Genomic DNA, 23,778 nt, shown 5'->3' with positions numbered 1-23,778 from the left:
TGTCTTTTTGATTCCATTCACAGTGTTCTTCAACACACATTTTTATGAAACATAACCTATCAATTACATCATCTCTATTTAAGATTCTTTCCACTGTTGCCCCATCGTGCATGTATTGCACATCATGACAGATGAGACTTTGGAGAAGCTGGAAGTAAAAAGTGAAGCTAAATCAAACTCATTCCAGCTTATGAAAGTATCAGTAATAATCCAGTTAACAAATGAAAAATCTAGGACAAATGCTAAACTGGGTGGACCTAGAACAACAGGAAGAAACAGACCTTCTCCCAGGAAACAGCTGTAACTCTAACCCTTGACGGTGGCTCAGTGTTTCTCAATCCTGGCCGCATGTAAAAATCACCAGAGAACTCTTAAAACATGCCAGTGTTGAGGCTCCAGTCCTAGAGACTTCGATTTCACTGGTGTGGGGACAGGGCCTGGGGACCAGCATTTCCAGTCTCCCAAGGGATTCTACAGTGCTACCTAGTACACCACTTTTAAGCAAGATCAGTCTGGGCCTCCAGTGCCAACAGCTCTTAAAGCAATATGCTGTTGTGTAGTCATGGATTCAGACAAAAGGAGGAGGGAGGGAGGGCGGGAAATCAGCAGCAGCTGGGCCGCTGCACGGCCTCCACTGGCATGTGGTCACATTGGGCCAGGAGTGAGCCCACAGCAGGTGCTCAGGGAAACGAGAAAAGCAGAGGATGGTCCCACAGCAAACCTTGTGTGCACTACATATGACACACCCAGAAATATTGCATATAATCCTTTGAAACATTTAATGAAGCAACTCCAATATTGTCATGACAAAAATGAAACTTGCTGAGGGTTACAGAGTTCTAATGAGAAATAAAAATAACAAAACCTCACAAAAGCCCTATTTAAGCTCATCATAAGTGCTGCACTCTATTCTGAACATTTTGAAAACAACTGTCAAAATGTAAAACCCCCAGCACCCTCAAAATAATGTATCATTTTGGCTCATCCTACAAATTTGTGATCATCTTTCTAACTTAAAGTTTTAAAGTATGAAAAACCACAATGGGAAAGAGTAATAACAATGCATCTGTTTCCCTAAGCCCTGGCCCAACCTCGCTGTACTGTGTGTGCCCCATAAAGCCTTGGGCATTGTCCAAAGAGTCAGGCAGTAAAGCAGCATTTGCTGGTGCTTTGCTGGCTTTGATTTCAGTTCCGAGGCTGTGAGTTGAACTCTGTACAAATGTTCTGGATGATCCTCGGGACATATTGGTAGAGGTTGTCAAACTCGTCCACAAAGAAGGAGTGGTCCCTGGCAGGGTGAGTGGCAATGACTTCTAGCTCCTCCTGGGCAGCCCATGCAACACCTATTGCATAGGTGATCACACCTGTCGGGACAAAAATTAGATGAAGCAAGTGTCCCCAAGAAAAGGTTCTGCTAATGAACCCTTGCCTTCTTGTCGTTCTGTTGGCACAACCAAATCCAAAATCAGAAATGCGCCCCCCCCAAAAAAAAAACAAAAACAGGACTCTACCTCTAGTTTTCCAGAATTAACACTAAACGTGGCCATTCATTCACTCAGTAAGTACTTTAGAGCATCCACGATATGCCAACAGTAATGAATTAATATAGTTGCTATCTCAGGAGCTGATAGTCTTTGGGGAGAAAAAATGAACAAAATGGAGTAAATACATGGTACAGAAAATGGGAAGATATTTTAGGAAACTTTTCGGGCCATGCAGATTACACTACATGTCATACATTTGTTTTACCCGTGTTGGAGAGCCAAACAAAACCTCAGCGTCTTAAAGCATGAAAAGCTAGCTCAGGATCTTTTAAGCTAAAACAGTAGAACTGAATCACTTTAGGCTTGAGGGTGGCTTTACAAGCCACTGAATCCAACCTCATTCCCAGTGTGAGAGCACTTCCCCAGGGCCCCACAGAGATGGTCACCCTGCAGCTCCTCCATCATGGTCGAGAGAGAGAGTTCCAAGCTAAGGAAGGGGATGCCCAGTGGTGCTGGATGCTACAAGGAGGCTGTGTAAGATGAAAACAAAGAATGTTCAATGGGTTCAAAAAAAGCAAAACCAAAACCAATTGGTAGCTTGGTGAGAGCGGTTTTGGTGTGTGTGTGGGGAGATGCCAAAGAAGCCAAATGAACCCCTGTGAGTCGAGTGTCAAAAAGAAGTGAAGCTGTGGTGTCAACATGGACTCTAATCCCCTCCTGAAGGTTGGCCACGAAGGGGAGGAGGCAAGTGGTGCCCGGAGCAGAACACAGGGTCAAAGACAATGTTTTATTTCAGGGAAGGGAGGGACATGAGCATGTCAAGATGCAAATGGGAAAGAGCAGAGAGGGAATGAAGGTGCTGGACTACAATAGGGAGCAAGATGCCTCCCAGGGAAGAGGACAGGAGAAGAGACCAGGCATTCATTCAAGTGAGAAAACTGGGAGGCCCCCTAGGGTGCTGGCTCTTTATTTGGTTTGGGGGCAGCTGGTCAGCAGGTGCTTGACCTTACTCTATGAAAGTCTGTTCCCACATTGCCTTCAGGCTGGCAGAGTGGGTGGAGGAAAATGGGCCATGAGCCAGAGGGCAGCCCACAGTGGCCCATCTCACTGTTGCCAGCATCCTCTGAGGGCCCTGTCTTGCTGAGTGGGGAGCCACGTGTGCCTTGCATGGCTCCAGTCAAAGTTGCTTTCCAACTATGGCCCACTCAGCTTCATTCAAGCTGCCAGTCCCTTTGCTCACCGTCTTGTTTCTTTTTTCTGAATATTGTCTAGGTTGGAGGTAGCCAGTTTGCCATGTGGCAGTGAAAGAAGTTTTGCTGCAGAGCGGGGCTCAGACTGACTATTCCCTTCTTTCTAATCAAAGATGGAAAGGTTGCCCCTTAATAAAAACTACACAAACAGTATAGCAAATTTAGCTTTTCAGATCCTGAGTCAGCCTTGCTGTAGGGAACCTCTGCCTGGCAGTTCGGACAGACAATCTCCCAGCCTTGATGGGGATTCTCTCAGAGATACAGTGCTATGTGTTTAGACACCTCTCAGCGTTGGCCTGAGTAGGAATCCTCCTGCATGTAATTTGCATCTACTGGTCCCAATTTATGAAAGCTGCTCAGAATATGATGATGCTCTGAGAGCATGCAGGACGTTTCCCTCATCTTCACTTTTCCTGGTGAGTAGGCCAAGGACAATCTCTGGGTGAGGCCCACGGGAGGCACATTTGGAAAGCGAGTGAAGGTGGAGTTGGGAATGCATCCAGAGAAAGCAGGGAGCCTTGGGCTTGCAGGCAGGAGCTGGTCCACCTGGCTGTGCCCATGCACTTTGGCACCTGGCTGTGCCCATGCACTTTGGGACAGCTTTCTCCCAAGCCTTAGACATCTTCACTCCGCTGCTATGAGCCTCAGGGCCCTTGCAGTTGCTGGCATGAGGCCATCAGCGATCCCGCCCTCAGAGGGTGCCCCGTGGGCTCCACAAACGGGAAGTCACTGGGAAGACTCCGCCTGAACCCAGTGTCTGGTGACTTTGGCTTCCAGAAGCCAGCACTGCTGACTCATGAAGGCTTGTTTTAGGAAGGAATTAAGGCAGCTTTTAAGAATACAGAAAATCCTGCAAATTAACCCACGTTAAATGCAGGCTGAGAAGAAGAAAACAACCAAGCATGGCAGGTAGTGAATTCTGCACATGAGCACCTACTTAATAGGGTTTGGTGTTCACTGACCACTGGTTTACTTTTATGATTATAACTACTATTATTATCACCTGCGGTTTTCTTCTCGTTGAGTTTTTTTTATTAAATGATAGCTGTGTACATTAGTGTGATCATGGGGCACCATACACTGGTTTTATAGACCGTTTGACACATTTTCATCACACTGGTTAACATAGCCTTCCTGGCATTTTCTTAGTCATTGTGTTAAGACATTTATATTCTACATTTACTAAGTTTCACACGTACCCTTGTAAGATGCACCGCAGGTGTAATCCCACCAATCACCCTCCCTCTGCCCATCCTCCTCCCTCTCCCCCTTCCCCATATTCTTAGGTTATAACTGGGTTATAGCTTTCATGTGAAAGCCATAAATTAGTTTCATAGTAGGGCTGAGTACATTGGATACTTTTTCTTCCATTCTTGAGATACTTTACTAAGAAGAATATGTTCCAGCTCCATCCATGTAAACATGAAAGAGGTAAAGTCTCCATCTTTCTTTAAGGCTGCATAATATTCCATGGTGTACATATACCACAATTTATTAATCCATTCGTGGATTGATGGGCACTTGGGCTTTTTCCATGACTTAGCAATTATGAATTGGGCTGCAATAAACATTCTGGTACAAATATCTTTGTTATAATGTGATTTTTGATCTTCTGGGTATATACCTAGTAGAGGAATTATAGGATTGAATGGCAGATCTATTTTTAGATCTCTAAGTGTTCTCCAAACATCTTTCCAAAAGGAATGTATTAATTTGCATTCCCACCAGCAGTGTTAGGTTAGGAGATATTTCCAGATAAAAATTCCTAAGAGAGCAATAGAAAGTTTAAAATATAAAAAATGAGCAAAATGTTTTTGTAAATGTTCAGAAAATCAGTCAGATTTGTGCTTTCATTGGAGAACCTATGTATAATCATTATTCTGAAAGTGCCATAAAATATCGCCAAAAAAATCAACGAAGTGTTCCCTTTTCTCCCAAGTACTAGGTAACAGGCAGGAGCCACTGAGCTGGCCATCTTTAAATACTTTGACTCAGAATTTCTTTGAAGTTTCCCAAACCCCCCAACATCTAGTTAAAAGTTGCTCACAAAAACAATATGTTTCATTAAAACCACTATTTTTCTTGTTTTTTTTTTTTTTTGAGACAGAGTCTCACTATGTCATCCTCAGTAGAGTGCCATGGCATCTTACCTCACAGCAACCTCCAACTCCTGGGCTTAAGCAATTCTGTTGCCTCAGCCTCCCAGGTAGCTGGGACTACAGGCTCACCACAACGCCCGGATATGTTTTTGTTGCAGTTGTTATTGTTGTTTAGCTGGTCCTGGCCCGGTTCAAACCCTCCACTCTTGGTGGCTGGCGCCATAACCACTGTGCTACAGGCACCCAGCCAAAACACTATTTTTCTTTAAAAGGTACTAACACAATTTGGTGATCTGGGTACTAACACAATTTGTCAACTTCAATAGAGATTTGGAATCTTTATTTTTATTTGTTTGTTTATTTATTGAGACAGAGTCTCACTCCATTACCCAGGTTAGAGTGCCCTGGTGTCAGCCTAGCTCACCAGCAACCTCAAACTCTTGGGCATAACCAGTGCGTCTGCCTCAGCCTCCCAAGTAGTTGGGACTACAGGCGCCACAATGCCTGGCCAATTTTCTATTTTTAATAGAGATAGGGTCTCGCTCTTGCTCAGGCTGGTCTGGAACACCTGAGCTCAAGCTATCCATCCCCCTTGGCCTCCCAGAGTGTTAGGATTAAAGGCGTGTGCTGCCAAGCCCGGCGGAGAGGTGGCATCTTTAAAAGCAATAAATCAGTGATTCTAACCCCGTCTTTAACGCGGGACGCCCTGGTGGCAAATGCCTCGGGTCGGGGGATGCGGCCAGCCGCAGTCAGCCACAGCCAGCCACAGCCCTTGGGTTTGTCATGACACTTTGGAAACTCCCTCGCTGCCCTCTCCGTGTTCCCTCTTTGGTACTCCAAGGGACCTGCAGTGTTTGTGCCCCTGACACCCTCCTCATGGACCAAACCTGTACCCACACCGGCCCACCCAGCCCCAGGGAGAGGCCACAGCCCCCGCGGGCGGCACCCCCTTACCCTTCAGGTGGGCGGCCAGGGCTGGAATCCGGACGTCGTCGTAGGACCTCCCGTCGGTGATGAGGATCATTAACTTCCTCTTGCTGGGCTTGGACTTCTTGAAAAGCTGTTCCAGGGCGTAGTTGATGGCAGCCCCGGTGCTCGTGCCGCCGCTCCAGTAGCCCACCCTCTGGACGGCGCTGAGCACGTCGGCCTTGCTGCTGTACCTGTCGAACCCGAACTCCAGCCGCTGCTCGTAGGTGTACTGCACGGCCCCGACGCGCGTGTCCGTGTCGGAGATTTCGAACTCCCTGCTGAGGTTGGCCACGAACTGCAGCACGGTGCGGAAGTTGCCGGTGCCCACGCTGCTGGAGCCGTCGATGACGAAGCCGATGTCGGCCGAGTTCAGGCAGGTCTTGCTGCAGGCCAGGCGCTCCGTGTCGCAGACCCGCTTCACCAGGGGCTGCAGGGTCTTGTGGAGGCCGAACCAGCTCTGCACGTGGAACGCATAGAAGCCGTTGGTTCTGCACACAGCCTAGGAGACAGAGGCAGGGTCCGTGCAGGTGGGGCCAGGCCTCCCCGTGGGGTCAGGTGAAGAAGCCAGCTGACTCTTGCTTTCTCCCCTCAATCCACCCGGCCAGGCCCCCCCAGAGGCGAAGACCCCTGGCTGACCAGGGTACTAACACAATTAGTCTCACTCCATTACCCAGGTCAGAGTGCCCTGGTGTCACTCTGTGAGCTGAAAGCTGAGCTGGGAGCACATTTGTAGGAGGCAAAAACCCTGATTTCAGCTTCATGTTTATGCCCCTCCGGGCCCCTTAACTCCTTGTACTGGCAACCGGCCATGAGACTGGCATCCGCGCAAGACAGGATTAGAGAGACTATGTGTTCTGATCCGGAAAACAGGAGATACACACAAGAAATGACCAAAGAAATGTTTTCCAGAGCTGCCCTGCGCTGGTGGGAAGAGGTCCCATAGTTTTGCTAGATGACCACATGTGTCAGGGATCCCCTAGATGCTCTTGGAAAGATGCTCTCATTAAATCTCCATCCGAACTCTACAAGGTGGAATGATAACCCTTGTCATGGAGGAACAAACTGAAGGCCAGCTGTGAGGGGACTTCCCTGAGTCCTTGAGACGGGAACACAAATCTGTCTACCTTCAAAACCCAAACTCTGCCCTCCAGATAACCCTGCCTCTTCTGGGCCATGAACATTTATTCACCTGTGCCTAAGCTTGTTTCAGAAACAAATTAAGGCAGCTGCAAATAAACATTTAGCAGACTGGCTGGTGTGTTCCTGGGATTGGGCTAGTGCCCCTAACACACAGTGTTTCTTTCTCACCCCTGTCTCTAGGTCACAGGAAGTCAGCCCTGACAACTGTAGGTAGACTTGTATAATTAAAAAAAAATCTTTAAAAAAAGGAGATGGTTTAAAACTTTCCTAGGAAATATTTTTTAATTGATTTGTATAAACCTAACTGGAGTCCACAAACCTTTCCACGGGCTAGGTGGCATGTGAGATGAAGGCTGAGACCGAGCTGAATTCTGGCCAATGGATGGACAGGTGGGATTCCCGCCAGGCAGTAAAGTCAGGGCAGGAGAGCACAGCAGCTCTGGCTGTGGACAGAAGACCAGGTGACTTGTACCCAGGCCTGGCACAGTAGCTGGGCCAGGAAGGTGGGCCACTCAGGCCTCCAGGAGGCCTCAAGAGCAATGGGGAACCATGAAAGTTTGGAGAGAGGATAGATAAGAGGGAATCTGTGACGACCCTCCCTCTGACGCCAGGTCCAAGGGGAGAAAGTGGGAAAAATTATCAACTTGGAGGATTTAAGGTTCTGGCAGGACATCAGGTAGAGAAAAGTGAGTTGGCTGGAAATAAATGGCAGAGAACTCAAGAGATGAAGCTGAAGCTGTGGCCCTGGGAGAGATTCTGGAAGGAGCAAGCTCCTGAGGGAAGAGGTGGGTGCCAGGGCTTGAGACCAGGAGGTCTACACAATGAACTAAAGCTGAGAGAAATGAAACAAGAACCATGTGGTATCCTGGACGTTCAAGGAGCAGAAAGTGGTCAGCAATTTGAGATGGGTAGGAGGTTGAGCAGTGTGGACTCTCAACACGTGGAATGTTAAATTTGAAAGGGCCTCAGGGAGCAAAACCCCCAAGGCCGGCTGCCTAGCTTTTCCAAGCTGGGGGCTCCTCTTTGGGAGAGGGCTCATGTGAAGTCCCAAAGCATAACACACACAAAGCCCAGCAACTTCAGTGGAGCAGGGGTGGGAGGCCTAGATCCCACCTGCGGTGTCCCCAACTCCTGCCAGGCATCTCCACGGAACCTAGGAGGAGTGGGTGAAAACATGATCTCCCCCATCTGGTTCAATCCCTCCTTTCTCTTGTTTATCAGGTTGATTAACTTGTGTGTCTGTGCATGTGAGACAGTTTATGCACCACATGTGTGCTCATGTGCATGTGTGAAGGCTCCCTGGGCTGTAGAACGAGTGAGGGAGAGCCTTTAGGTGAGACCCTTGGGGCAGACACTGCTCTCCCCTCCTCCCAAGCTGCTGGCCTCCTGTGGATGTGGGGTTTTGCTTTGAGAGGGTAGTTCCAAGTTCAGATTTACCAGTCCCTCCTTGGAAGCCCTGCTTCCCAGAAGCAAGTTCACGCTTAATTATAGGAAGGGGGCCACCCCCCCCCAGGGGTTTACAACTTTTCAGCATGCAGGAAGCCCTCATGCTGGGAGGTTCCCCTGGCAATTACATACCTTGTTCACAAAGTTGGGCTCTGGCATATGCTGTTTCTCATTTTCAACAGCACCTTCAATGGTGATGAAGAAAATATTGATTCCTGACTCTCTTGCAAGTCTGGAAGCCTCCTCCACTTTGTCTGTGGGCCAGCCATCCACCATCACCACAGCCACGTTGGGAGCGCTGCCTCTGTTTCCGTTGGCTTTGGAAAAGAAGTTCTTGGTCACAAAGGAGATGGCCCGGCCTGGAAGAAGAAATAAATCATGCTTGGAGTAATCATGCCAGTTATAAATATAGGAACAGATAGATGACAGCAGTACAAAGAGGTCCAGATAAACGTTCATTCTCTCCCCAGTTTATCTGTTTATTTCTTGTTTTTAAAGCACTTTATTTTTAGGTATACAATGCAGTGGCTTTAATTATACTCACAATGTTATGCAACCACTATCCATTTTGGTTTTATTTCAGACCTTTAATTTCTTTTTTCTTTCTTTCTTTTTTTTTTTTTTTTTGAGACAGAATCTCACTATGTCACCCTCTGTAGAGTGCTGTCGCATTGCAGCTCACAGCATCAAACTCTTGGGCTTAAACGATTTTCTTGCCTCAGCCTCCCAAGTAGCTGGGACTACAGGCACTCGCCATAATGCCTGGCTATTTTTTGTTGTAGTTGTCATTGTTGTTTAGCAGGCCCAGGCTGGATTGGAACCTATCAGTTCCTGTGTGTGTGTCTGGCACCCTAACCATTGAGCTATGGGTGCAGAGGCTTTTCTTTTTTTAAAAAAAAAGAGATGCTCCAGGCTGGAGGGTGGAGTATAGTACCCAGATCATAGTTCACTGTAGCCTTGAATTCCTGGCCTCAAATGATCCTCCTATCTTAGCCTCCAAAGTTGCTGGCATTAGCAACATGCACAAGTGAACTTGGCTCTCAAGACTTTCACTTCTAACTGTCTCTTGCTTTGAAGAAAGTTTTAGGGACAAGCAAGCAGATGAGAAAGACTTTCATGGGAACAAAACGGCCTCTTCTCTGTCTGCGAGCTGGACCCATATTAAACCCCTAAGCTGACCCCATGTTGTTTCAGAGTGTATGGGGTGGGAGGAGTTGGCCTCAACCTGGGGCTTATAGGAACTGATGGCTGTAGAGTGCTGTGTTCTGGGGTTAGTGCTCCAATTCCGGGCCAGAGGACAGGCCTGCTGGCCAGGGGAAAGCTGTACCACAGGAACTGAGAGACTGTGTTCTAGTGCTATCCATACCACCTATGGGCTGTACGGCCCTGAGTAGGTCACTTTAGTCCATGGGCCTAGATTTCCAAGGCAGCAAATTGCTCTAGCTGAGTGCAACAAGGCCTCCAGATGTGCCTTTCCCAAGTGTTTCACATTGTGAAGGGCCTCAGGAAATTTTCAGAGTCAACTAGGATGACCATCTGTCCCAGTTTTCCAGGACTTTCCCAGTCTCATCACTGAAAACCCCAGGTTCCCCAGCACAAACTGGAATGACTGGTCACACTAGAGCTAGTATAGATGCTTATAGTAAGGCAGAGTGCATGACCTAAGCTCTGTGAACCCTGTGGATTTGGGGGATACACCCCCTGAAATTGTACACAGTATTTTGTGTATATAAGTGTCTGTCTGGAGAGAAGGGCCATAGCTTTCATGAAATTCTCAAAGAAGTCCTTAATCTTAATAAAGTTAGGAACCACCTACTTTAGACTTTAGGACTAATATTATACATTCAGAGCATTTCTGACTTGGGCCAGCATCCTGTCTCCACTAATAGAATCTTATCTATCAAATGGAAGCATCAGATGGTTATATTCACAGTTGTTAGAGAAATGTCTTGGCAAACCCATGTGAACTGGCTGCACAGAATCTGGTTGCTAAGGGAAAATTGGCTTCTGAGAACTGCTTTCATAGGCAAGGGATAATTTCCCTCAAGCCCCAAAGTATTCAGCAGTCTTCTCCAGCCTACTATTAGGCCCCTGTAACTAGAGCACAGGGAAAATCATAAGATCACCTTGACCCTACCTTACTTTAAATCTGGAGGCCATGGTGAGTTAGTGCTCAATACACGATACAGGTTCCCCAGGTGTCCTCAAACTTTTTAAACAGGGGGCCAAGTCACTGTCCCTCAGACTGTTGGAGGGCCGGACTATAGTTTAAAAAAAAAAAACCAACTATGAACAAATTCCTATGCACACTGCATATATCTTATTTTGAAGTAAAAAAAGCAAAATGGGAACAAATACAATCACACTACCTCATGTGGCCCGTGGGCCGCAGTTCTAGAGGGTCTTGAAAGTGGAGGCTGGAAATCTGAAAACTACATTGCCCAGGCTCCCTTGCAGCTAGTTTCCCAGCTTTGTTTTAGTTCTGTGAATTGATGCTCTTGCATGAGAGGCAGAGGCTATACTTTTGTTTCTATTTTTGCAAGTATGTGTAGAACTTTTTACTTCTCTGGGGCACTGTCAGCAGGTGCTTGGCTTTGGTTGCTACCTTAAATGGTGTTGAGGTGGTAGGGTATGAAACATCCACTTTGTGGGAGTGAAAGGGGCAGGGGGGGCATGGTTCTGGAGCTGGCAGTTGTAGCAGAAGCTTCCTGATTAGGGTGGCTTCCAGGCTAAAGCAAATTCCTGAAGAGGTTTCCATTGCAGAATTCAGGAAGTGATTTCCTGATCTTGGAAGAGGTAGCAGTTCCTTTGGAGGGCCTGGTTCTTCAAGAAGACTTTAGAAGTCATCTCTGGGCCGGGCATAATGGCTCAAGCCTATAATCCTAGCAATCTGGGAGGCTGAGGGCAGGTGCATCACCTTATCTCAGGAGTTCGAGATCAGCCTACTGTCTCGAGTAAGAGTGAGACCCTGTCTCTATTTGAAATAGAAAAATTAGCTAGGCATCATGGGGGGTGCCTATAGTCCTGGCTACTTGGGAGGCTGAGGCAAGAGGATTGCTTGAGCCTAAGAGTTTGAGGTTGCTGTAAGCTATGATGCCGCAGCACTCTATGCAGGGTGACAGAGTAAAACTTATCTCAGAAAAAAAAAGAAGTCATCTCTGAAAGCGCAGCCTAGAATCAGCTTCTTCAGCACCTTCAATAATTCTTAAAAGTATTTAATACCCTGAAATAAATCTCTTTCTAATGAAATCATTTGAATGGATTTTGTTCTCTGAACTCAACCCTGAACAATAGAGGCAGAGTTAGAACATGCCATCCACTAAAAAAAAAAAAAGCATGCCAATTGGATAAAGACACCTCTCTAATCCCACCAAGGAAACAGAGTGCCTTCTGAAGCTTTTCTCCACTGGAATTTCAATACTGTAAGCTTTATGTTGAAAAACCAGAAATCAACTCTCATGTTTGTGATGAAGGCAATTGTGATTTGGGGGGTGCAGGGCCGTGACTTGGCTAGTGTTTATTTAGCCTTTCAAGGGTGAAAGGCTCCATGTTGCTCAGATACTAATGTTCTGGACACTATGGAGATGTGCAAACTGAGAAGAGGGGGGAAATAATTAATCAGATTTACTGTAACTCCCAGGATGGTCCCCTGACACAGCTCTATTCACTGCATGGGCTCCAAACCCAATAACTGTGGCTCACATCTCCATTTCTTTGAGGCTTGAGGAGAGGAGGCTGGCTGTCAGGGAACCTGAGGGGTGGACAATCAACCCATCCTCTCCCAGTGTCCTTAATACCAGGCTGCTATTTATAACCAAATTCACTGGCGTGGGCTCTTTGACAGTCTTTGAGCTTGGGTAGAGCGGAACTGTTTCCTAATGACCAGTTACCTCTGTGTAAACATAAAAGGGAGTTTCTGGACCTGCCCCATTGAGGACTAGACCTTGGACTTCTGGGTGACTCCCCAAAGGCTCAGACATCATAGAAGACTCAGTTGGAAACAGAGAACGCACGCCTCTTTCCACAGTCATCACTACAACAGTAGTGTTCCCAAGGGGGCACTGAGGGGCTTCCTGAAAGGAACTGGTCACAAAAATCTAATGTTAACAACTTGTAGACCAATCAGGAAATAGTCACAACAGCATTCCTGCTTGTCCCAAAGAACACCGTCACCCCGAGGAACCAAGAGAGGGGGGAACTCCACAGCATATGCTTTTTGGGGACTCTTGCTCCCCGAAAGCCACAATAATACTTTAGAAAAAAATACAGATGTGAGTCATTTACTAATGAATTAGTACTCTATTTTTTCTCCTTCATTATAGAATGTTAGAAGACAACTAGGTAGAAGGAGATTCATGGGAGCAAAATAGAATTATCTGAATCTGGATCACATACCTGCATTAGAAAGCCCTCCTCTCTGGGTAATTTTCTCTATGGCTGTCTTCAGATCATGTGAATTCATGTGAGTCTTGAGGTTAAACTGGGTAGCAGGGTTGTCTCTGAAGAGTCAAAACAAGTAATAAAAAGTAGCTGAAAATTCATTACTTTTAGAGGAAGACAGAAATCATGGTTGATTCTTCTGTATACAAATAGAATGGAAGCTGCTTCAAAGCCGTACGCTGTGGTTTATGGGCTAACAGCCTCCTCAGTGTTGGGGGGGAAAAGCAGGCCGTCAGGATGCTGAGGACATGTGTTCTACTCCTGACTGTGCCATGTCCTAGAGTGTGATCTTCGGAAGACACTTACTTTCTCTGGGTTTCAGTTTCCTCTAAATAAAAACCTCATCATAACATCCACATTGCTAATGAACAGGGCTACTGTCAAGTGGGACTTTGCCAATGTAAGGGTCTATGGAGGGCCCAGCATCCTGAGGCTTCCCCAGACCCTCCTCTCCAGGAGGAGAATCTCTGCTGTTCGCTGGGTCACTCCCAGCACTGGATTTGCATGTGAATGGTGGTGTCAAAGGGACTACTCCACCTGTGTCGTCTTGCAGCTCCTGTGACTGGGAAAGACTCACATCTCACCCAGAAGGGCAATATCTATTTTACTGAAAACTGAAAAAAATTAACTGGGCAGGAGTTGGAGTGAGTTCAGTAGAGAAACACAAGGAGAATCCTCTAGAAATGAGTCTCTGTGGAGCAGCTGAGTGGTGCCGGAGGGCAGGTGTACGCACTCACCCGGAAGAAGTGGGAGTCACCCAGGGGCAACCCTGCACCCCATCTTATTTACTGATTCAGCCAGTCAGTTCCCACCCTGAGGTCCTGGCAATTCCTCTAGGTACACTCAGTCACTTTTAGTCCCTTCTTTGTATTTCTGTGGACACCCCCAGAGCTCAGGCTCCATTGCTTCTGGATGATTCTAGCATTCTCCATGCCGTTCTTGGCAATGCCAGTCACATGCGTATCTGCCGGAGGACTCTTCCTCATGTTCAGTCTCAGTTCTGACCAGAAGGTTGCTTTGCTCAAAAGTCACCAGAAGTTCCCATTGTGAAGCTTGATACTTTGTCTTTCAAAGCACCCATAACTGGATTCTAACCCATCTTGTTAATGCTGTTCCCTTTTTCTCTCTCCTCCCCCTCTCCCTCTCTACTCTTGGCTCTCTTTCTCCTTTTTTACTGGATATCTTATATTCTAGTCAAAAATAACTTCTATTTTCTAGTTTTTAGTTTTGTGTCTTTGCTCATTTCTCCACTTGCCTGGAAAGCCCAGATTGTGCCCACTCTCCAAGCTTCAGCTACCTGTCTCCCTAACCCCCAGCCCCAGCTGACAGTCTCTCTGCCTGACTCAGCTTTCTCTAACCCACAAGCTCTTGCATAACATGTAGCGCCTCCAGGTACTCAATTAACAATATTAATATTTCTTCATTCTATTTCTGTGCCTCTAAGTGGTGGTGTTCCCCAGGGTGCTGATTTGTCACGCATTTCTTCTTAACATGTGCACTTCCTTGGGTGGTGTCATCAACTTGACCATTCACCTGTCAGCAGCGGTACAGTACGAGCTGCTGGCCCTATCTCTTGAACCAACAAATATGCCTAAAATAGCTCCCCCCGAAAGCACCTCGGGTTTGATCTTTCCAAACCTGCAGCTGTTTATGTTCCCAGCCTGCTCTGCCCAACCACACATCTTCTCTTCTGTAATCCCTCTCCTGACTCACTGAGTTGTCCCCAGCAATGTGTGGTTGTGACACCTTCCTCATCAAATACCACATCCTGTCAGACCTGTCCCTGAACTATCTCTTGAACTTCTCCCATTTTTTCCATCTCAAAGTTTGAATTTCCATTTTCTCTTTCCTGAACAGTTGCCACAGTTTCCTACCTGGTCCTCCTGTACCCAGGAGTGGCCTCTGCAGCGGCTATTTTATCTGACTGGCTCCAAGTGCTTCACAGAAGCAGATTAACTAAGGAAGCATTACGATCATAATGCCTTTTCCCTAGGGGTCTAATTTTGTTCAGCATTTGTAATTTTATGTCCTTTTTCTTAAAAGAACCCCCAAGAGTATAAGCTTCTGAGTCCCCAAAGTCTGAATCTCTCCCTCCTGACCAAGGATTATAAACTTTTTCAAAGCCTAAAAAATGGATTGAAACAAAAACATTTAGTGCTTTAAAAATAGAAAATCACGGGGGGAGACAAGATGGCGGACTGAAGCCAGCTTTCAACAAAGGCTCCCGTCCAGAAGGAGAGTTAAGGGACAGGAATTTAGTAAGTATCCTGGTGGACTTGAGCCTCACCAAGAGAGAAGGCTGAAGAACGCACATCAACACCGCTGAGGCAAGTTGTGATCATAAGGACGCAAACAAAAGGTACAAAATCCACCACCAAGTGGACGGGAGTCCCCCTCCCCCATGAGACCGGCTCTAGAGCCCCACAATTGAACAAACAAGCGGGCAGAAATTAAAGCTCCTCCCACTACACTCCACGGGAGAGACCTTCTAAAAACTGGACCTACCTCCCCTACTGGGGTGCCGTGGCGTTCTCCTGCCGGACATAGGGCTGAATAAAACTTTGGGAATCCTTTGCCGGCAACCCTGAATCCCCGGCGCTCCCCTCCCGCCCACTGAGGTCTGGAGGCCTGTCCCCCAGGACTTCGGATCCTTGGGTGATTTCTCAAGGGGAGTGGACAGTCCCCGAGTTGCGACTGGTCAGCATTGACTCTGAGGCACGCCGAGTGAGGAGAGGGCACCGGGCTGAGGGGGAGTCACGCCTCGCAGCACTTCCCTGTGGTGCAGTGCACCAACCCTCCCCGGGCATACGGGGCCCAAGACTGAATCAGACTCTGGCCTCCCCGCTGAGAGCTGAGAACCCCTACTCTCACTCGGGGTCTGAGGGCCTATCCCCCAGGAGTTCGGCTCCTTGGGTGATTTCTCGAGGGGAGTGCACAGTGCCTGAGCTGCGTCAGGTCAGCGCTGACTCTGGGACACGTGAGCGAGGAGAGGGCACTCTGCTGAGGGAAAATCAAGCCTTGGCGGCACTTCCCTGCGGTGCAGTGCAGGAGCCCTCCCCGGACCGTAGTATTGCGTGAAACTGAATGAAACTCTAGCTTCCCCCCGCCCCACTCCCAATCCGGGTCTGGGGGCCCATCCCCCAAGAGTTCTGATTCTTGGGGGATCTCTTAAGGGGTGTGGACCCAGCACAAACTGCGGCCGCTCAGTGCTGACTCTGGGGCGCGGGACAGAGGAGAAAAGGGTCGCCTGAGTGCCCACACCAGAGCAGCAGTTCCCTGGAGGTAGATCAACAGCCGTTTTTTCTTTAACGGCAGAACGCTCACTTCTGGATATTCTGAGGCCACACCCCCTGTCTCCCTGGGCAACCAGAGGAGGCCACCGGTGACACTCACAAACCCGGAAGCCTCCAGGGCGGGGAAGACCCAGAGAGGTGTTCAGACGCAATTCTCCAGCAGCAAAGACGTTTGAACTCAAAACAGCCCGTCTCCTGTAGGCGATGACAGGAACAGAGACAGAACCTCACAAAGTTGTCTGTTCTGTTCTGTTCTGTTAGCAGCATCCATCAGGGACGGGGCTAAGCCTGAGTGAACACCTCCTTTCCATCACCTGCATCAAACACTCAAAGATGTCAGGCCCCATCTCCTCCTGCTAGATAGCGGCAGTCTGCGGGGGCCTGGCAGACTTCCTTGCGATTCAGGCAGGTGCAAACCCCTGGAGTGTCTGTTCACTGCAGGCAACTGGGTTAGCCATCTGCAGAGATACCAGTGACTGGGTCCGACGGAGGGGCAAAGTGGGGAAGGAGACGTCAACCTTCCCAGACTGCTCTGTTTGCGGGGTGGCTCCTCCTGACTCCACGCTGCACTGGGGTGAGCTGTGTCAGAGGAGTCACCAGGCCCCTGTGATCCAGTTCCCAGAGACCTCTTGAACCCTTCCACCTGAGACAAGTGCCGATTGAGACAGTTGATTCGGACCTTTTGAACTGGGCTAATAGACTGAGGACTTTTCAGGTGGTGCCCTGGGTGTGCGATTGTAGGAAGGTTTGATTCTCCTTTTCCAACTGGGGCCAGAGGTGGGCAGGCGGGGTGACTTAATTGCTGATTTTTCCACACAACTGAGACTTCAAGCCAGAGTAGAAGTTGCAATAGGATCGAACAGAAACCAGCTGAAAACAAGACAGAACCACTTTGCTCCACCACACCAGACAGGGCCCCAGTTTCTCAGGCCACAACACTGTACGGGCCCTCGATAAAACCCCAGGGGAAAAACCAAAGGGAGTAAACCATGGGGCGGAATCAGCGGAAAAACTCTGGTAACATGAATAACCAGAATAGATCAACCCCCCCCAAGAAAAGATACGGCAGATATGATTGAAGATCCCATTCATAAACAACTGGCTGAGATGTCAGAAGTCGAATTCAGAATTTGGTTTGCAGACAAGATTAATAAAATGGAATTAGGAATTCGAGGAGAAATTCAAAAACTGTCTCAAGAATTTAACGAATTTAAAAACAAAACCACCAAAGACTTAGACACACTGAAACAAGAACTTACAGCCCTCAAAGATATGAAAAATACAGTAGAATCCCTCAGTAACAGAATGGAGCAAGCAGAAGAAAGGATTTCTGACATTGAAGATAAAGTCTTCGAACGCTCCCAATCTCTCAAAGAGGAAGAGAAATGGAGAGCAAAAACGGATCACTCACTCAGAGAGCTCTCAGATAATTCGAAAAAAAATAACATAAGAGTTATAGGAATTTCGGAGACTGATGAAGTGGCAGCCAAGGGCACAGAGGCCCTTCTACATGAAATTATGAAAGAAAATTTTCCAGACATGCCTAGAGAATCTGAAATTCAGATAGCAGACAGCTTCAGAACCCCAGCACGATTCAACCCCAATAAGCCATCTCCCAGACATATCATAATTAGCTTCACTAAAGTTAACATGAAAGAGAAGATTCTCAAAGCAGCCCGGCGAAAGAAAACTATAACGTACAAAGGTAAAAATATTAGAATAACTGCAGATCTCTCTGCTGAAACTTTTCAAGCAAGAAGAGGCTGGTCATCAACTTTTAATCTCCTAAAGCAAAAAAACTTTCAACCCAGGATCTTGTATCCAGCTAAACTGAGTTTCATCTATGATGGAGAAATTAAATACTTCAATGACATTCATATGTTGAAAAAATTTGCCATAAGTAAACCAGCTCTTCAGGATGTTCTCAGACCTATCCTCCACAATGACCAACCCAATCCTATACCACAAAAGTAAACTCACTCAGAAACTTCGGATCAAACTCCAACTTCCACACTGGCAAAAGGATTAAAAATGTCCACTGGACCTTTGAAAAACTCGATACCCAAAATTCCACCAGACTAATCCTTACTCTCCATCAATGTGAATGGCTTAAACTGTCCTCTAAAGAGGCATAGGTTAGCTGACTGGATACAAAAACTTAAGCCAGATATTTGTTGCATACAAGAGTCACATCTCAACTTAAAAGACAAATACAGACTCAGGGTGAAAGGATGGTCATCCATATTTCAGGCAAATGGTAATCAGAAAAAAGCAGGTGTTGCAATTTTATTTGCAGATACAGTAGGCTTTAAACCATCAAAAGTAAGGAAGGACAAGAATGGTCACTTCATATTTGTTAAGGGTAATACTCAATATGACGAGATCTCAATTATTAATATCTATGCACCCAACCAGAATGCACCTCAATTTATAAGAGAAACTCTAACAGACATGAGTAACTTGATTTCCTCCAGCTCCATAATCGTTGGAGATTTCAACACTCCCTTGGCAGTGTTGGATCGATCCTCCAGAAAGAAGCTGAGCAAAGAAATCTTAGATTTAAACCTAACCATCCAATATTTAGATTTAGCAGACATCTACAGAACATTTCATCCCAACAAAACTGAATACACATACTTCTCATCAGCCCACGGAACTTACTCCAAAATTGATCACATTTTAGGTCACAAGTCTAACCTCAGTAAATTTAAAGGAATAGAAATTATTCCATGCATCTTCTCGGACCATCATGGAATAAAACTTGAATTGAGTAACAACAGGAATCTGCATACCCATACAAAAACATGGAAGTTAAATAACCTTATGCTGAATGATAGCTGGGTCAGAGATGAGATTAAGAAAGAAATCACCAATTTTTTGGAACAAAATGACAATGAAGACACAAGCTATCAGAACCTCTGGGACACTGCAAAGGCAGTTCTAAGAGGGAAATTTATAGCACTGCAAGCCTTCCTCAAGAGAACGGAAAGAGAGGAAGTTAACAACTTAATGGGACATCTCACGCAACTGGAAAAGGAAGAACATTCCAACCCCAAACCCAGTAGAAGAAAAGAAATAACCAAAATTAGAGCAGAATTAAATGAAATTGAAAACAAAAGAATAATACAACAGATCAATAAATCAAAAAGCTGGTTTTTTGAAAAGGTCAATAAAATAGATAAACCTCTGGCCAACCTAATCAGGAAAAAAGAGTAAAATCTCTAATATCATCAATCAGAAACAACAAAGACGAAATAACCACAGACTCATCAGAAATCCAAAAAATCCTTAATGAATATTACAAGAAACTTTATTCTCAGAAATATGAAAATCTGAAGGAAATAGACCGATACTTGGAAGCACGCCACCTTCCAAGACTTAACCAGAATCAAGTGGAAATGTTGAACAGACCCATATCAAGTTCAGAAATAGCATCAACTATACAAAACCTCCCTAAAAAGAAAAGCCCGGGACCAGATGGTTTCACGTCAGAATTCTACCAAACCTTTAAAGAGGAATTAGTACCTATATTACTCAACCTGTTCCAAAATGTAGAAAAAGAAGGAAGACTACCCAACACGTTCTATGAAGCAAATATCACCCTGATCCCCAAACCAGGAAAAGACCCAACAAGAAAAGAAAATTATAGACCAATATCACTAATGAATATAGATGCAAAAATATTCAACAAGATCCTAACAAACAGAATCCAGCAACACATCAAACAAATTATACATCATGACCAAGTTGGTTTTATCCCAGGGTCTCAAGGCTGGTTCAATATACGTAAATCTATAAATGTAATTCAGCACATAAACAAATTAAAAAACAAAGACCATATGATTCTCTCAATTGATGCAGAAAAAGCTTTTGATAATATCCAGCATCCCTTCATGATCAGAACACTCAAGAAAATTGGTCTAGAAGGGACTTTTCTTAAACTGATAGAGGCTATCTACAGCAAACCCACAGCCAATATCATATTGAATGGAGTTAAATTGGAATCATTTCCACTCAGATCAGGAACCAGACAAGGCTGCCCATTGTCTCCATTGCTTTTCAACATTGTAATGGAAGTTTTAGCCACCGCAATTAGGGAAGAAAAGGCGATCAAGGGTATCCATATAGGGTCAGAAGAGATCAAACTCTCGCTCTTCGCAGATGATATGATTGTGTATCTGGAAAACACTAGGGACTCTACTACAAAACTCTTAGAAGTGATCAAGGAATACAGCAGCGTCTCGGGTTACAAAATCAACATTCATAAATCGGTAGCCTTTATATACACCAACAACAGTCAAATTGAAAAAGCAGTTAAGGACTCTATCCCATTCACAGTAGTGCCAAAGAAGATGAAATATTTGGGAATTTACCTAACAAAAGACGTGAAAGATCTCTATAAAGAGAACTATGAAACTCTAAGAAAAGAAATAGCTGAAAATGTTAACAAATGGAAAAACATACCATGCTCATGGCTAGGAAGAATCAACATTATCAAAATGTCCATACTACCCAAAGCAATATATAATTTCAACGCACTCCCTATTAAAGCTCCACTGTCATATTTTAAAGATCTTGAAAAAACATTACTTCTTTTTATATGGAATCAGAAAAAACCTCGAATAGCCAAGACATTACTCAGAAATAAAAACAAAACAGGAGGAATCACACTACCAGACCTCAGACTTTACTACAAATCGATAGTGATCAAAACAGCATGGTATTGGCACAAAAACAGAGAAGTAGATATCTGGAATAGAATAGAGAACCAAGAGATGAATCCAGCTACTTACCGCTATTTGATTTTTGACAAGCCAATTAAAAACATTCAGTGGGGAAAAGATTCCCTATTTAACAAATGGTGCTGGGTGAACTGGCTGGCAACCTGCAGAAGACTGAAATTGGACCCACACCTTTCACCATTAACTAAGATAGACTCTCATTGGATTAAAGATTTAAACTTAAGACATGAAACTATAAAAATACTAGAGGAGAATGCAGGGAAAACCCTTGAAGAAATTGGTCTGGGTGAGTATTTCATGAGGAGAACCCCCCGGGCAATTGAAGCAGCTTCAAAAATACACTACTGGGACTTGATCAAACTAAAAAGCTTCTGCACAGCTAAGAACACTATAAGTAAAACAAACAAACAGCCCTCAGAATGGGAGAAGATATTTGCAGGGTATAACTCTGACAAAGGTTTAATAACCAGAATCCACAGAGAACTCAAACGCATCAGCAAGAAAAAAACAAGGGATCCCATCGCAGGCTGGGCAAGGGATTTGAAGAGAAACTTCTCTGAAGAAGACAGGCGCACGGCCTTCAGACATATGAAAAAATGCTCATCATCTTTAATCATCAGAGAAATGCAAATCAAAACTACTTTGAGATATCATCTAACTCCAATGAGACTAGCCTATATCACAAAATCTCAAGACCAGAGATGTTGGCGTGGATGCGGAGAAAATGGAACACTTCTGCACTGCTGGTGGGAATGCAAATTAATACACTCCTTTTGGAAAGATATATGGAGAACACTCAGAGATCTAAAAATAGATCTGCCATTCAATCCTGTAATTCCTCTGCTGGGCATATACCCAGAAGACCAAAAATCACAACATAACAAAGATATTTGTACCAGAATGTTTATTGCAGCCCAATTCATAATTGCTAAGTCATGGAAAAAGCCCAAGTGCCCATCGATCCACGAATGGATTAATAAATTGTGGTATATGTATACCATGGAATACTATGCAGCCTTAAAGAAAGATGGAGACTTTACCTCTTTCATGTTTACATGGATGGAGCTGGAACATATTCTTCTTAGTAAAGTATCCCAAGAATGGAAGAAAAAATACCCAATGTACACAGCCCTACTATGAAACTAATTTGGGACTCTCACATGAAAGCTATAACCCAGCTACAACTTAACAATAGGGGGAAGTGGGAAAGGGGGGGGTGGGTAGAGGGAGGGGAATCGGTGGGATCACACCTGTGATGCATATTACAGGGGTATTTGCGAAACTTGGTAAATGTAGAATATAAATGTTTTGGCACAGTAACTGAGATAATGCCGGAAAGGCTATGTTAACCACTGTGATAAAAATGTGTCAAATGGTTTATGAAGTGAGTGTACGATGCCCCATAATCATATCATTGTATACAGTTATGATTTAATAAAAAAATTAAAAAAAAAAAAAGAAAAAAAAAATAGAAAATCACAAAATTGACACTGACAGTCCACCAAACATAACACTATCTACACTTCATTAATTATAAAATTTCTAATTTATAAAAATTTAATGACATTTGAAACTGATTTGTGGGCTAGATTTTTCTCCAACGTCCACAATTTCCTGAGTGTCTGATGATTGTTAAGAAATCATAGACAAATAATTTAAAAAGCAAAAATGTAAAACTTCCTTTGAAAAGTTTTTATAGAAAAATGTACTTAAGGTGAAACTTTGTCATCCAGTCATTTTCATGGTGTCCTTAATACTGATCATTAAGGCACTCTCTTAAAGTTGATCACTTTGAAGAGCAATTGTTGATTACCTAGCTCTTTCCCATACCACATATACAGCTGGTAGTTACGTTCTATAAAGTTGCCAGGAGCACCGAACTGGCCAATACTGAGCCATTGCTCCCACTGGAAAAATAGGATTTGGTTCCTGTGAGCTTCTGGTTATGTTTTCATCAATAGAGATCATTATGTAACTTATTTTTTTAATGTACGTTTCTCTTTGAAGAGGTCTAATTTAGTATTTCTTACAAATAATGAATTATATGCAGTATTCCTGTATAATAAAACATTAGCTGAGAAAGGTTTAACATTTTGCTACCTTGGACAGTGTGATAATAAATTTCTTCAGCTTTTAGCCAACGATGCCGCCTGCTATGCTTTTTGTTTCTGTGTGTTTTTTTTTTTAATCAGTCATTATCTCCTGAATCTGTGAGTTTAGCTTTATTATACTCTATGGAGGAGTAGAGTCATGTACAGACTAGCAAATTTGCTCTCCTTTTTCTGAATGTACTAAATTATTGATTCACTAACATTGAGCTCACGACCAACAGCCCTGTAACTTATGCCTAAATAAAGCTCACTGAACACACATTTTCTCTGTAAGCCACAACACAGCCTCCTTGCACTTAGGAACGTGAGACACCATTTCAGCACTGCATTTTGGGGGCCATTGTAAATAGCGAGATCACTAAGAGAAGCAAAAAAAAAAAAAAAAAAAAAGAGAGAGAGAGAAATTTGATCCTGAAAAGACTGTGAGAAGGGCACTGGAACAGTGCCGAATCAAAAAGGCAGTGTCGCCTAGTTTGATGGTAGCTGGGAGCCTGGGCGTTGTGCAACTCAAAAAATTTTTTTTCTGTCTCTGAGCATGTCCAAATAAGACTGTGAAAGTGACTTGAGTTACAAATTTGGGGTTACAAATTTCAATTTTAGGTAACAAATTTGCAAATGCAAATGATCCATAAATCATGAGTTTCCCCTGTCAACTACTTGACAACAAGCGCTGTATCCTGGCTTCTGATCCCTAGTGCTTGGCACTCAGGAAGTAATAACTAGGTAATCACGGAATAAATAAGCAAATGAAAGAAACAAGCTCGGATGTCCTCTTCTTGCTTGGTTCATTCCGGTGGAGTTGAA

General features: G+C 44.9%; 1 protein-coding gene across 3 annotated transcripts in view; it reads right to left on the bottom strand.

Annotated features, from left to right (window-relative positions):
• Positions 1 to 755: 755 nt before the first annotated feature.
• The window catches only part of VIT (vitrin), a 167,014-nt gene continuing 143,991 nt past the window's right edge, over positions 756 to 23,778 (bottom strand). For 2 of the 3 annotated variants that reach the window (XM_053589777.1, XM_053589779.1), the window contains 4 exons: positions 12,784 to 12,887; positions 8,521 to 8,747; positions 5,788 to 6,301; positions 756 to 1,364 (listed from right to left, as the gene is read on the bottom strand). In XM_053589777.1, coding sequence (XP_053445752.1) covers positions 1,186 to 1,364; positions 5,788 to 6,301; positions 8,521 to 8,747; positions 12,784 to 12,887 — 1,024 coding nt within the window. In that variant the 3' untranslated portion in view covers positions 756 to 1,185. The remainder of the gene's footprint in view (positions 1,365 to 5,787; positions 6,302 to 8,520; positions 8,748 to 12,783; positions 12,888 to 23,778) is intronic. The other variant, XM_053589778.1, reaches the window with a different exon arrangement.

The sequence above is a fragment of the Nycticebus coucang genome, chromosome 4, assembly GCF_027406575.1.
Source record: "Nycticebus coucang isolate mNycCou1 chromosome 4, mNycCou1.pri, whole genome shotgun sequence".
Classification (NCBI taxonomy): domain Eukaryota; kingdom Metazoa; phylum Chordata; class Mammalia; order Primates; family Lorisidae; genus Nycticebus; species Nycticebus coucang.
This window is presented reverse-complemented; position numbering and strand designations above follow the sequence as displayed.